Below are 12,922 nucleotides of genomic sequence, written 5' to 3'. Positions count from 1 at the left end.
GCTCACTAAATCGTTTAACTCTGAATAATATAATTTATAAAGAGTGAATAAGTAATAAAGAACTATCCAATAATTATGGCATTGGAGTGTAAGTTTGAAACAATAAAGATTTATGTTGTACAATTAGATTTAGTTTTTTAGCAAATGATTAGCAAATTTTCCCCACAAATCCGTGCCTTTCGGAAATTCGACCAGGATGGGATACCAATTAGCACGAATTTGTAAGGTCAGCCTGTACTTTTAATGTTTAGTGCCTCTAGAGTAAGACCAAACCATAAAAATGATTCCAAATAAACTAAAAATTCACTATATTCTAGATGAGAGTCACAGGGCAAAGAATATACTTAAGTAATTAAGTCATCACATTGTAATATAAATCTTATACCAATAACAACTCTACCTTGAACGGTCTCCTGAAGTATGCTAGGTTTTGGTACAACATGTGCAGGAACTTCCATTGGTCCCTGGGGAGCCTGGGGACCTGGGGGTAGGACTCCTCCTTGGTGAACTCCACTCGCCAATCTATTGGTAAGGTGAATGGCCAAAGCCGTCTTTGTTTTGGGGTTAACTAAGTTTTGTTGATTAACCAGGTTCTGGGGAACAGGAGAACTCTGCATGGGTCCTGCATGACCTATTAGTGGTCCATCACCACGCTGGATGGGTGAATGACCATGAGGGGAAGCAAGAGGTGATACATGTGGGGTTAACTGCTGTTGTGGAGTCAGCTGGCCACTAGCCACCATGTGAGGAGACCCTTGACCCGGAGAAACTACACCAGCTGGCTGACAACCAGGATATCCCTGGGGCAAAGTACGACCTGGTATTGGTCTTCCATGTGGAGACATTGGAGGATACTGAGCCCCTTGTACATTCTGTTGTTGCCCAGGCTGTTGTCCAGGCTGTTGCTGTTGTTGCCAAGCATGTGGTGATTGCTGTGGTGTTCCAACTTTCTGTTGCTGTTGATGCTGTTGCTGTAGAAGTTGTTGACGTTGAAATAGTTGCTGCTGTTGTTTTTTCACTATAAAATATGTGACAACCTGTCTCTCTTTGGAGTCTAACTGAGCTAAATAATCACTACGCTGTGCATTATCAAGTTGCTGAATGTGTCGAAAATGTGCAGGTATACGTTGAATAAGTTGAGAAGCATCCTGGTGAGTTAAGTGTGGGAAGTGTTGACACAGCTGTTGTATTTGCAGCTGGAATTGTTGCATGTGTTGAGGTAGTAGGCCTTGAGGTGGTGGCTGCTGGCCAGGACCTGCTGGAGCTTGTGGTCTGAGTCCCGGTTGTTGTTGTGGTTGTTGTTGCCAGCTGGCTTGCCCAACGACCACTCGGGTACCAGGAGCAGGTTGCCCTTGGTATTGTTGCTGACCCTGACCAGCCCAGCCAGGTTGTACACCTTCCCCTTGGGTTCCAGATGAGGCTACTGGAGGAGCTCCTGGGGCTTGTGCTCGCAGTTGGCCAGCAGGGTATGCTACTGCAACAGTTCCAGGACCAACAGTGGTCATGGTGGGTCGAACACCAGGAGTGCCTTGACTGGGACCTGGCCAAGTTGAAACTGGTGTTCCTGGTGTAGGAGGAGTTCCAGGGGTAGGAGCAGTGTGCATGCCAGGTGCAACATAACGTACACCCTGTTTATACTGCAAGTGAAAAACATGTGTTTTGGTATCAAATAAATTTTCATTTCAATGATTGCATTATTCAATTGAAAAATAACTTCAATCAACTAGTTTGTTTTCAGTTACAGATATGCTAAATATTGCTAGACACTGTTTACTGTTTGTAATGTTACAAAGTTAACTGATGAGGACTAATTTAGCAGGTGAGGTAATCCATACAGAATACAGCAACAAGAAAATAAGATATGACATATAGCTAAGGTTCCCCAAGAGGGTTTCCATCACAAAGTTGTCAGTATATCAGGCTGAGTAACAGTCAGTTTCTAGAGATCACACTCATCCATAGTTGTCAGCCACACCTACGAGCCACAAGAACAAGATACAAGTAGAACTGTCATTCATTTGAACAAATTACTGCACCAACACCTCTCCTGCTCAACTTATTTGCATCAGGAGTTACTGTGCTTGGCAACATTATGAGCACCTATGAGTCACTTAGAATGAGCATCTGTGACCAATATGGAGTAATTGTGAGCACCTGTGAAACACCCAGAGTAATTGTGAGCACCTGTGAAACACCTGTAGTAATTGTGAGCACCTGTGAAACACCTGGAGTAATTGTGAGCACCTGTGAAACACCTGGAGTAATTGTTAGCACCTGTGAAACACCTGGATTCACTTTGAACATCTTGAGTTACTTGACATCATTATAAGCACCCATAAGTCTGTATGAGAGCCTGGCATCATTTTGAACAAATGTAAAACAGGAAATGTTATAAACACCTGGTATTAATAATAATAATAATAATAATAATAATAATAATAATAATAATAATAATAATAATAATAATAGCTGGTCTTTTGTTTCTCAAAAGTGCCAGTTGTTCTAAAGAATTCACTAACGTACAAAACACTACAAAATAAAAGACTTGAGAATAAAACAGAAATACAATATGTACTGTACTACAATAAAAGATCACAAAAATTGATAGTTTGACTTGTATCACTCCTATACTGTACCCTTAAGCTTTAATACTTCCTAAACCTTGTACTTCTCCACCACAGTACCCTATTCAGGATTGTTATTTAAAAAAAGAGAAAGGTCTAAGTTGTTTCTTAAAGGCCTCCACAGAAGTCAGCTGCTTCATGGATGCAGATAACCGATTACACAATCTAGTTACTCCATAGTAAAAGGATCGAGTACCTAAAGAACATTCCTGTACTGCTTTAGGCACCTCAAGGGGTGAAGGATCATCACTACTATGCAAAATCATTTCAGAATGTGTAGTCAGTGGAATTAGTAGGTTGGCCAAATACTTAGCTCACCAAACATTAGTGTCTTAAAAGTCATTATACAGAGTTTGAACACCTATCCTAGCTTTATTTGAAAGCCAATGTAATTCAATCAAGAATGGAATCGTGGGAGTCCTCGGTGGGAGGGCAAAAATAAGCCTGGCAACCCTGTTCAACAATGTCTGAACTCTCTTCAGTAGATAATTAGGGGAGCAGACCCATAAAATGTCAACCCAAGACAAAATAAATGAATGTAATAGTGTCACAAGACACTGTCTTTCCAAAAACTAATTAACTGCATACTATAGATTTCAATTAAGAAAGTTGCAACGCTTAACAACAGAATCTATTATGCTCTTTAAAATTCAGTTTTGAGTCAAAGTACACTCCAAGATTATGAACAGAATCTACAAACTTAAGTTGCACTTCCCCAAAGTTTAAAAGAGCCAAGATCATCTGTGCCGCCTCCCCTACTATTTTCTTGGATGACGATAATCTCGGTTTTGCCTTCATTCATCTTAAGTTTTCTCCTAGCCATCAAAATCTTAATACAGGAAAACCCCAGTTATCACAAGGGAAGCATTCCTAAAAGTCCTTGTGATTCTTGAAACTGTGAATATTGGGGCAATTTTCCCCATAAAATTTAATGTAAATAGGGGGGGATGTGTTCTCAGCCGGCAACTTTCACTACACATTTTCGATATACAGTACAGTCTAATGTACTCATTATCCAAGATTATTAGGGACCAGGGTCACATGTATATTGTACTGTAGTACCAGTAAATGTGAGGAATAAATAGACCGGGGTCACCTGTATCCTGTAGTACCAGTAAATGTGAGGAATAAATAGACCAGGGTTGCGTGTATACCGTAGTATTTTCACGGTCACCGGAACATTCCGGGGGACGAGGGATTTTTTCCCATAAGTGCTCTGCACCAATTGTTCTGGCTAACAGAGTGAGTGTGAAATAATTTCATGAAAAGAAGTAGAGGAAGGAAAAAAGAGAAAAAATACTAGCTTGAATGGAGATAAAATGAAGGAAAAGAAGTGTCTCTGATATCTGAAGGCATATGTGTCAACAAGGGAATGATGAAATATGGACTGAACCAGAGCAGTAGAACAAAAGTAGATAATATAAACAGGATGGGAAATGATGAAGAAATCTAAGTTTAAGTAGGCAAAGAGAGTCAAGTACAGGAAATTTGTGGAGTCAACATTATTATATGGGTGTGGAGCATGGACTCCAGAAGAAAGAGGAAAGAGCATATTAGAAATTTATAAAATGAAATATTGGAAGGTGTCAGCTGTTTGTCTGTCATCCTTCAAGGCCATGTTATTTTCGTCCTTTATAGGATACTGTCTGCCATCTAAAGGACAAAAACAACGTGGCCCTGACAGACAAACAGCTGATACCTTAAATGAATTATGTGCTTTGCATTAATATTCACACAAGAGACAAAGGATAACATGCCAGTACTTTAGAGAATGTATATTTCAGAGGTGAAAAATGAATTGAGAGATAGCAATTACAGATGATATCATCGAAAAGAAAGTACCCGCTAGCTTGCTTAAAAGAATTCAAAGTACCTGGAGTTCACTGAACACAGACCATAGTGGTAAAGGAGGTAGCAAACTAAATTTACACTCCACTAAGACACTTACTCAGGAAATACTTGGATCAAAGTGCAACAGAAAACTGCAGGTTAATCAGCCTAACATCACATATACGCAAACTCTTAATTAGAAAATTCTGAGGAATGCCATCATCCAAAACCTGATCAAACACAGTCTTATCAATGTATCACAACATGGTTTCAAGGAAAGAAAATCCTGCCGAGCAAACTTACTCATGTTCCTTGAAACGTTAACAGACTATGTGGTCCAAGGCTTACCTGTGGATGTGTTGTACGGTACATGGATTTCTCCAAGGTGTTTGACAAAGCCCCACATGCATGACTAGTCTCTAAGATCCAAGCACAAAGCATCACAGGCAAGATTTAGAAGTGGATTAACAACTGATTCAAAAACAGGTAAAAAATAGTGGTAATAAATGGAGTACATTCTTAATGGAAAAAGTAAACAGTGGAATATCACAAGGCTCTATCCTTCAACCCACCCTGTTTTTGGACGACACAAAGATGTTTGGGAAGGTAGCAAGTGAAGACAATGTTGCAACAATGCAGAAATACCTGCATGAGCTGCTCAAATGGTCTAGAGACTGGGAAATGTCCTTTAACATTCGAGGATGACCAGCCCTAGGATCACCTATGTTTGAATTTGTTTAAGGTGTAGAAGCTGTCGCCAACACAACCACCACACCCTAAGTTAACGAGTTGCATGACCCAGTGTCAAGGAATGGTTCTAGAAGACCAGACAACTTGACAACTACACTGGCTAACCCTTACCCGAAAATTCAATCCACAAATCGATTAACATCCAAATTCCCAGTGACTGCTGCGAAGACAGAGGCAAATGGCATAACAAAACTTGCCCATAGTTTCACCCTACCTGAACGAGCATGCTGATCATTACACCAAAGATATAAGAACCCTCATCAAAACTATTCTGTTGATAACACTTTCCTGGACAAAATCAATAAGGAAAAAATCCAGGCATTAAGATAAAGCGTATCTTTGAATACAAAGATAGGAAAATGCTCCTTCAAACTGTACAAATCTGAAGTACATCTCAGTTTGGATTACTGTATTCAGTCATGGAAACCCTACCTCCAGAAAGATCTAACATCCTTAGAAAAGGTGCAACACAGAAGGACTAAGATGATTCTGGAACTATATCATCTCAATTATTCAAGTTAGCTGAGGGCCTTAGGACTAACAATCCTTCAGACAAGGCACAAAAGGGCAAATCTCATTGAAACATTCAAAACCCTGAAAAGGATGGTAAACATGAACCCAGGACATTTCTTTGCGATGTCTAGCACCACCAACACAAGGCTACATAACTACAAGCTCGCCGAGTTATCATGCAGAACAAAATAAAGAAATACTTCTTCACACACGGGATGGTAAACCTATGGAATGGTCTACCAGACCAAGATGTGGAATCAAAAACAGTACAGTAATGAGCTTCAAAATAGTCCTCGACTAAATTATCAAGAACAATTATTCAACAAAGGCCACTAGCCTCCTTCCCTCAGCATGGCCACATCTAGTGGGTGGCAGAGAATAAAAAATATAGACTTAAGGATGGAATGTGGAAAAGAAAGAAGTGTTGTGTCAAGTGCAGATAAGGCTCTCGTCATATTGAGATAAGGATTGGTACAGTACAGTGTACAATTCAGAGGTGGGTGGTAGGAGAGAGAGGGAAGCACCAAGAAAGAGAATTACAAAAGAATGGAGTACAATTAGCATTAAAACTGAGGGTGATGAACATCCAGAAAGCAGCAGTGTAGAGCATGATGGTGAGTGGTTCATGAGAATGGATGTGCTGCTGATGGGTAACACTGATTGTGTGAAGAGATGAAGTGTACACTAATTTTGGGGCTATGTTGTGGAAGAAAAGTAACATAATAATACATCTTTTACAGCAGTTAGAATGAATTTATTATAAAATTAATGGAAAAATTGTGTGGGTTTTGCTCTTGATTCTGATCACCCTGCATTCAGCACGGAAAAGAAGAAATAAAATTATATGATTAAACTAACCTGTGGACCAGAAGGTTTTCCTGCTCTTGGTTTTCCTCGAGCTTGTTGTTCCTGTAGTTGTTTCTGATGAAGGTTATGAAGAAATGCCTGTCGCTCATTAGGTGTCATCATTTGTAGTTGGTGAGGCGTTACACCTTGAGGGAGACGGACAACTGCTCCCGGAATAGCAACCTTTACAAATAACATTTATGAAGATTAGTTATAAATCTGTAGCATGCCTACAGCTCATTACCTACAGAATAAGCCAGAGCCAAATATTATCAGCTTAACCTCTTTGATGTGAAACCAAGAAAATAGCTGTACTCCCATGTGAAGGAAAAGTAGAAAATAAAAATTCTTGTAAAAAATGTTTGACCTTTCAAAGTTACCATTCAATGTAAAAAGACATTTTATGCAATAAATAAGAGTATCTGACTGCAATTTGTGTATAGACACAAACAAATACACATCCACACACACTTAAGTGTTTTCATCTACACGCACACACACACGCACATACCAGGGGTAGAAATTCACCCTTTTTTGAGGTAGCCAGCCGGGTTAAAAGAACCAAATAGTTATTAGCCCTTCCAAAATTTTTATGAGACATTAAATAGAAAAATTAAAGTCAAATTTCAAGTTAACATATACTGGGTAGGCCTACATAGAATTTTGTTTTACTTTGACACTTTATTTAACTTAATAGCAAAAGATAAATTATATTCAAATTGCAAACACTGGCGTGCACAACATATTATAATATGGATAATTTGTTTCCTTGTTTACTTTATATCATTAGCTGAAATTTATAAAAAATTTTAGATCCTCTTAAAAACTATTGTACCTTATGTACTGTATATGTAACTATAAGTAACTGAGGGCTTTCTTCTTCACTGGATTTCGTCATTAAGTTTCTCTATATGCTGCTCATCCATTTCTTCGATATTGTCCAGCACTTCCTCTGTGCTGTAGTCATCTGTGTGGTTATACCCATCGACATGGTGGACCCCAGTTGTTAAAAATCTGTTGATAGCTTGCTGAAGTTGCTAACACATTCTGACTGCAACTGAACCACCAGGAGATCTGTCAAGTGGCCATCAGTGAGACGACTGCATCAGTCTGTCTTAATGAGCTTGACCTGACTGAAACCACTTTCAGCATCAGCATAACTGGTTGGAATGGACAGCAGAAGGTCAACTAAATGGAGAAAGGAGCCACACTTTTCTCTGTATGATTCATTTATTTGCTGCCAGGACAGTTTGGAAACAGGTGATATCTTACTCATTTTGTAGAGATAGCATTTGAGTGCAGCCCATTCATCCACCAGCTTGGTTGGATCCCCATCTGCCTCCCTTAGTGTTTTCTCAAGTGACTGAGCCAGCGCTCCCTCAGTGGTGTCTCCAAAATCTTCATTTCCTGTGTATTCTGCAGATCACAGCTTGAAAACCAGAATCCATGAATTCTGAAGAACTATACTGGCCATGTCAATAAATCTTTAGACTTATAATCAGAGATGTTAGCATATCATACCTTGCAGCCATAAAAGTGCTATTTCTATCACTCCGCTCCTCTCCTTGGAATATGGTAGTGTCACCATCCAAAATCTTCCTCAGACTGGGTCCTGGGCTTGTCAAATATTTATTGAGTAAGTCAACCGAGGCCTGAATTTGAGCTATGAGAACAGAAACATTGGTTTGTCTGTGTTGAAACTACTCTGAAAGGCACCCAAGGCAACTCAAGATATCCAAGAGGAGGTGGATGTACTTGATTACATCAGCACTGGTTAGAAGCATTAAATAGTTCTTAGCTTTTCTGGACGAGTCCTTGTGGTATGCAGGGTCATTAAGGTTATGTATCTGCTGCTTGTGAAGTACAATAGCCTTGTAACTCTTTTGTAAATGTTCTAAGGCCTACAGCAGAGGCAGGCATGTTTAGGGCACCTTTTCTAGCCCCCTCCCCATGTGGGGTGAGCAAAGTGGCTCCCCGAAAGGGCTGCTCAGTCGCACGGACAGGACCGGATTGCACTGCTGCCTAGATCCCAGTGCATAAACAACCATCTTATCTGTGCCGCCCATGTGCAGAGTTGTGACTAGAGACTCCCGGCAGTCATCTCTGCCTGTCCCCGTTGCCACTCGTCCATCGCCATAGGACTTTTGGGGGTATAGGGGTTTTGATGATGATGAGAGGTATGATGAGCTGGATGATGGCTGCGCGTGAGTTGATTTATGTGGTGAGGCAGGAGCGCAGGCTGCAACCACACATCTTGGCTCTCCCTTTTCCTGATCCAGTGATGCAAGTGTTGCAATGATTAGGGAGAGGGAGAGTCGCAATGGACTGCCGATAGCCCAGTTTGTTGGGTTTCGCCTAAGTAGCCTGTCCATCAGGCACTACCATTGTCTGCCGGTGTAGTTGTTGGATTTCCACGGTGGTCACCTCTTCCGCCTACACCGCCGTTGGGGTCTTGTTGGATCTCTGTAAGCTTGTCTGCCTGATGCGGGGCTCCACCGCAGAATTTCTGTTTGGGGTTTACTCCCGTAACCTTATACCTGACAAGGTTAATCTGCAAGGCAGCGGGGCGGTGATTGGTAGGCGCCAGGACGTGTCCACAGGCCAGTGGGCCTATGCGCCGTCCCTCTGGGGTCCACTACTATTCCGAGATCCCTTGCTGATCTAGCATGGGTCCACGAGGCACCCATTTACCGTGTGTTACCACGAGGAGGCACAGCAGGAGTCTTGATGGTGAGGAGGCTGTGTACTGGCAGGGGAAGACTTATGCAAGTTGCTTCCCTGTTCGCCACGAGGGCTCACCAGCGACGGTAGCTGAAAGCAAGAGGGAGCAAGCAGTGCTTGCACCTTAACACTAACATAATGCTGCCACTCTAGACAAATTTCACCACCCTGCACGCACACACACACGCACGCACTCAAGCACGCATGCTCGCACGCATATATATATATATATATATATATATATATATATATATATATATATATATATATATATATATATATATATATATATATATATATATATATATATATATATATATATATATATATATATATATATCTGAGGCTATTTCCTGTTTTCTAGCTTGCTTGAATCAAAGAGCTCATGTCCAAAAACACTACAGCTTTGGCAAATGACTTATCAAAGATACCCTTTCTTAGGGGCTGTGGTTGGACTAGAAAACATATTATATTTAGTGTTCTAGTTGTTATTAGATTTTTGGAAAATAACCTAGACACACAGCCCACAGGCTTGGTGATGCATTGGGTTACCTTATCCACTATGACCACTATGAGTTAAAAATTACAGAACATATTTATATAAAATGAGAGATAAACTAAGTGTAACAGTGTTCTTCTATAACTTGTACTCATTCAATTCCTCATACAAGAGAAATATGCATACAGGTGCTGGTTATCAAAACATTAGAAAATTTTGCCCTTCATTTGATTAAGAAAACTAATAAAAACAAAATCAAAGACTAAGAGAAATGCTACATGACAGAAGAGAAACATAACAAATAAAACATTACAGATTGGTAAAGGTATATAAACTTACACTGTGAACTTGCTGTGGAGCAGTACTGGGCATATTAGGTGTCGGTATACCGCCTGGTGCTACTTGTGATACTGCGCCAGGAGCACGAACAGATGGGCCAGTCACAGTGAGGGGCATTGTAGGTACCCGTGGTCCTCCTCCAACTACATTAGGAGGAGTTGTACGAGAAGTGACTGGAGGGGTGACCCGAGCATTTGCTGGAGGTGTAGCGCGTGAAGTAATGGGTGGAGTTGCCCGGGATGTTATTGGAGGTGTTGCACGTGAATTAGCTGGGGGAGTTGCTCGTGAAGGTGTAGGAGGAGTTGCACGAGAAGAAAATGGAGTTGCTACCCGTGAAACAATGGGTGGGGTTGCACGAGATGTAATTGGAGGGGTCGCACGGGAATTGTTGGGTGGAGTTACCCGAGGATTGTTGGGAGGGGTAACCCTGATGGTATTCGGTGGTGTAGCTCGGGACATATTTGGAGGATTAACACGAGCAGTAGCCGGAGGTAATACACGTGCTGGCGTTAATGGTGTTAGCCGGGTAGTAGTAACTGTTAAAAATGAAAATATTTAAATAAATTGATAAATCAATAACCTTATTTTATTTCTGAAATTGAAGTGTTCTTTACTTACAGTTCAAACAATCCTTTTCAATAATTATAATATTGTACTTTATATTAATAGACCTAAAAATGTCTCCAGTCTCTGATTTACAAAAGGATTCTACTCCTATAAAAAAACTTTCATAAATAAATTTACCATTAATTGGATCATATCTTCCCATAGATTCCAATTATAAAAGATGAGATACATTAAACAAAATTAAATTTCTACTAAACATGTTTTTAATGAAAATTTTGTTGTACACAATGATTATAAGCCAATAATAAACATATGAAGTAAAATGTTGTAAATGCAGTGGAGGAAGTGAACATTACTGAAAAACTGTACCACACACACACTCACACACACTCAGTTGAACATTTGTTTTACTTCCTAAGTAACAAATATAGAAAATAGCATTGCATACACACATTAAATAAAAGATATACAATTAATACGGTCTACATGTATTTAAAAGTTGAGAGATCCTAAAAGTGTGATAAAATGCCACATTTTTCGAACCATTAAAGATATCTTAGCGATTTTTTTTATGTAGCTTAAACCATCTCCTTTATGCTATGATAGTTTCAGGAATGAAAATCAATGGGATTTTGAAAAAACAAAAACAAAAAACATAACGCATTTTTCTCCACTTGCAAAAACCAAATCACACTACAAAACCCTCAAACGAGTGATATAACTTTCCCACCATTAAAGATATTGCAATGATTTTTTGTGTGCAGGTAGTTATATTAATGAGGAGTACTTTCATGTTGCGACGGATCAGCAGCATAAAACGATTTGTGGAGGGGGGGGAGGGGGGGGCAGAGACGTGTTTACAAGGTACGAAGCGTGCCAGGCGCTGATAGAATGTGTGGTGCGCTGTGATTGGTCGCTGAGCGGCCATGCGGTATGGAGCGCGGAGCGTCATTGGCCTGCTCCACACGTGAGACATAGCCAGGTGTGTTGCTGAAACTGAAGATTATTCTCTCCCGTCAACTTTAAACTCTGACGCACCTTTCCAAAGAATATGATTTTCGACCCTATTGCCGTTTGCACTCCCAGACCCTGAGATGCTCTCCATGAAATAGAGGCTTGGGGGAATAAATTGTTACAATAAAATACTTTTTGGCTGCCATAGCGCTCGACCGACTGTGTTACTGATAGCCTCATATACAGTATGTATGTTGTGTTGTCAAAGTAAGAGAAACAATTGAGACCCTGGAATTGTATGTAAACGAGGCAGAAAGTCAGATCAGCAACCTGGGACTTTGGTCACAATTTTCGTGATGCCATATGGCAGCAGAGTCTACCATTAGACAACACATTATGCTTCCAATATCTTCCCAGGCAATAGTACCTCCCATTTTGATATCTGCCTACTAAATTAGTTTGGATATCTTAATACTGGGATGACCGAAACTAAAAATTAACCAAAAATAATGTAAAAACATTGAAATGATGAAATCTATTCAAAATAAAAAGAAATATTTACATTAATCATCACCAAATATTGGAAAAGCCTTTCGGTATTATTATCGTTTTGGTCATCAAGCCATCCCCAGGATCCCAAGTTTTGGAATCAGCAGCCGAGACAACCCCAAGACACCCCCCTCTATAGCACTTCCCCCGCTCATGATTACAGTAGCAGGTTGACAATCCTTTATCCGAAATCCTTGGGGCCAGAGGCATTTCGGTTTTCGGAATTTTTCGGCTTTCAGAATGGTTAGGTTTTTTTTTTTTTTTTTTTTTTAATGTGTATTAGCCACTCGGGCATAGATCACTGACCCACATTGGGGCCTGGGTGTCGAAAATATAATAAAAATTATAATAACAATAATAATAATAATAATTCATAGGTCTAGGTCGTGTTTCTCACTTTTGATCTTTTTTTCATTCTTGTATTTCTTTACTGTATTATTATTTTATTATTACAGTATTATTATTATTATTATTATGAATTTTATTATTATATTTTATTATTATTATTATTATTGTTTTATTTTGGTGTATTTTTATTAAAATTTTTATTTACTATGAATAATCATTATTATTATAATTATTATTACTATTGCATTTTTGCCGCCCAGGCCCTCATGTGGGTCAGTGATCTGTGCCCAGGTGGGCTAATCCCTGTATTTAAAAAAAAAATAAAATAAAAAAATAAAAGCCGCCTCACAAAAAAACTTTCGGTTTTTAGAGCTTTTCGGTT

The 12,922-nt window shown here is 39.7% G+C and overlaps 1 protein-coding gene across 2 annotated transcripts in view; it reads right to left on the bottom strand.

Annotated features, from left to right (window-relative positions):
- The window catches only part of LOC121855723 (PAX-interacting protein 1-like), a 62,987-nt gene that overhangs the window by 26,812 nt on the left and 23,253 nt on the right, over positions 1-12,922 (bottom strand). For both annotated transcript variants that reach the window (XM_042350817.1, XM_042350818.1), the window contains exons 5-7: positions 10,123-10,658; positions 6,576-6,746; positions 401-1,637 (exon numbers count right to left, since the gene is read on the bottom strand). In XM_042350817.1, the coding sequence (XP_042206751.1) occupies positions 401-1,637; positions 6,576-6,746; positions 10,123-10,658 (1,944 nt within the window). The remainder of the gene's footprint in view (positions 1-400; positions 1,638-6,575; positions 6,747-10,122; positions 10,659-12,922) is intronic.

This window comes from Homarus americanus, unplaced genomic scaffold, assembly GCF_018991925.1.
Source record: "Homarus americanus isolate GMGI-L3 unplaced genomic scaffold, GMGI_Hamer_2.0 scaffold21353, whole genome shotgun sequence".
Lineage (NCBI taxonomy): Eukaryota > Metazoa > Arthropoda > Malacostraca > Decapoda > Nephropidae > Homarus > Homarus americanus.
Note: the sequence above shows the minus strand (reverse complement) of the source record. Positions and strands in the feature narration are given on the sequence as shown.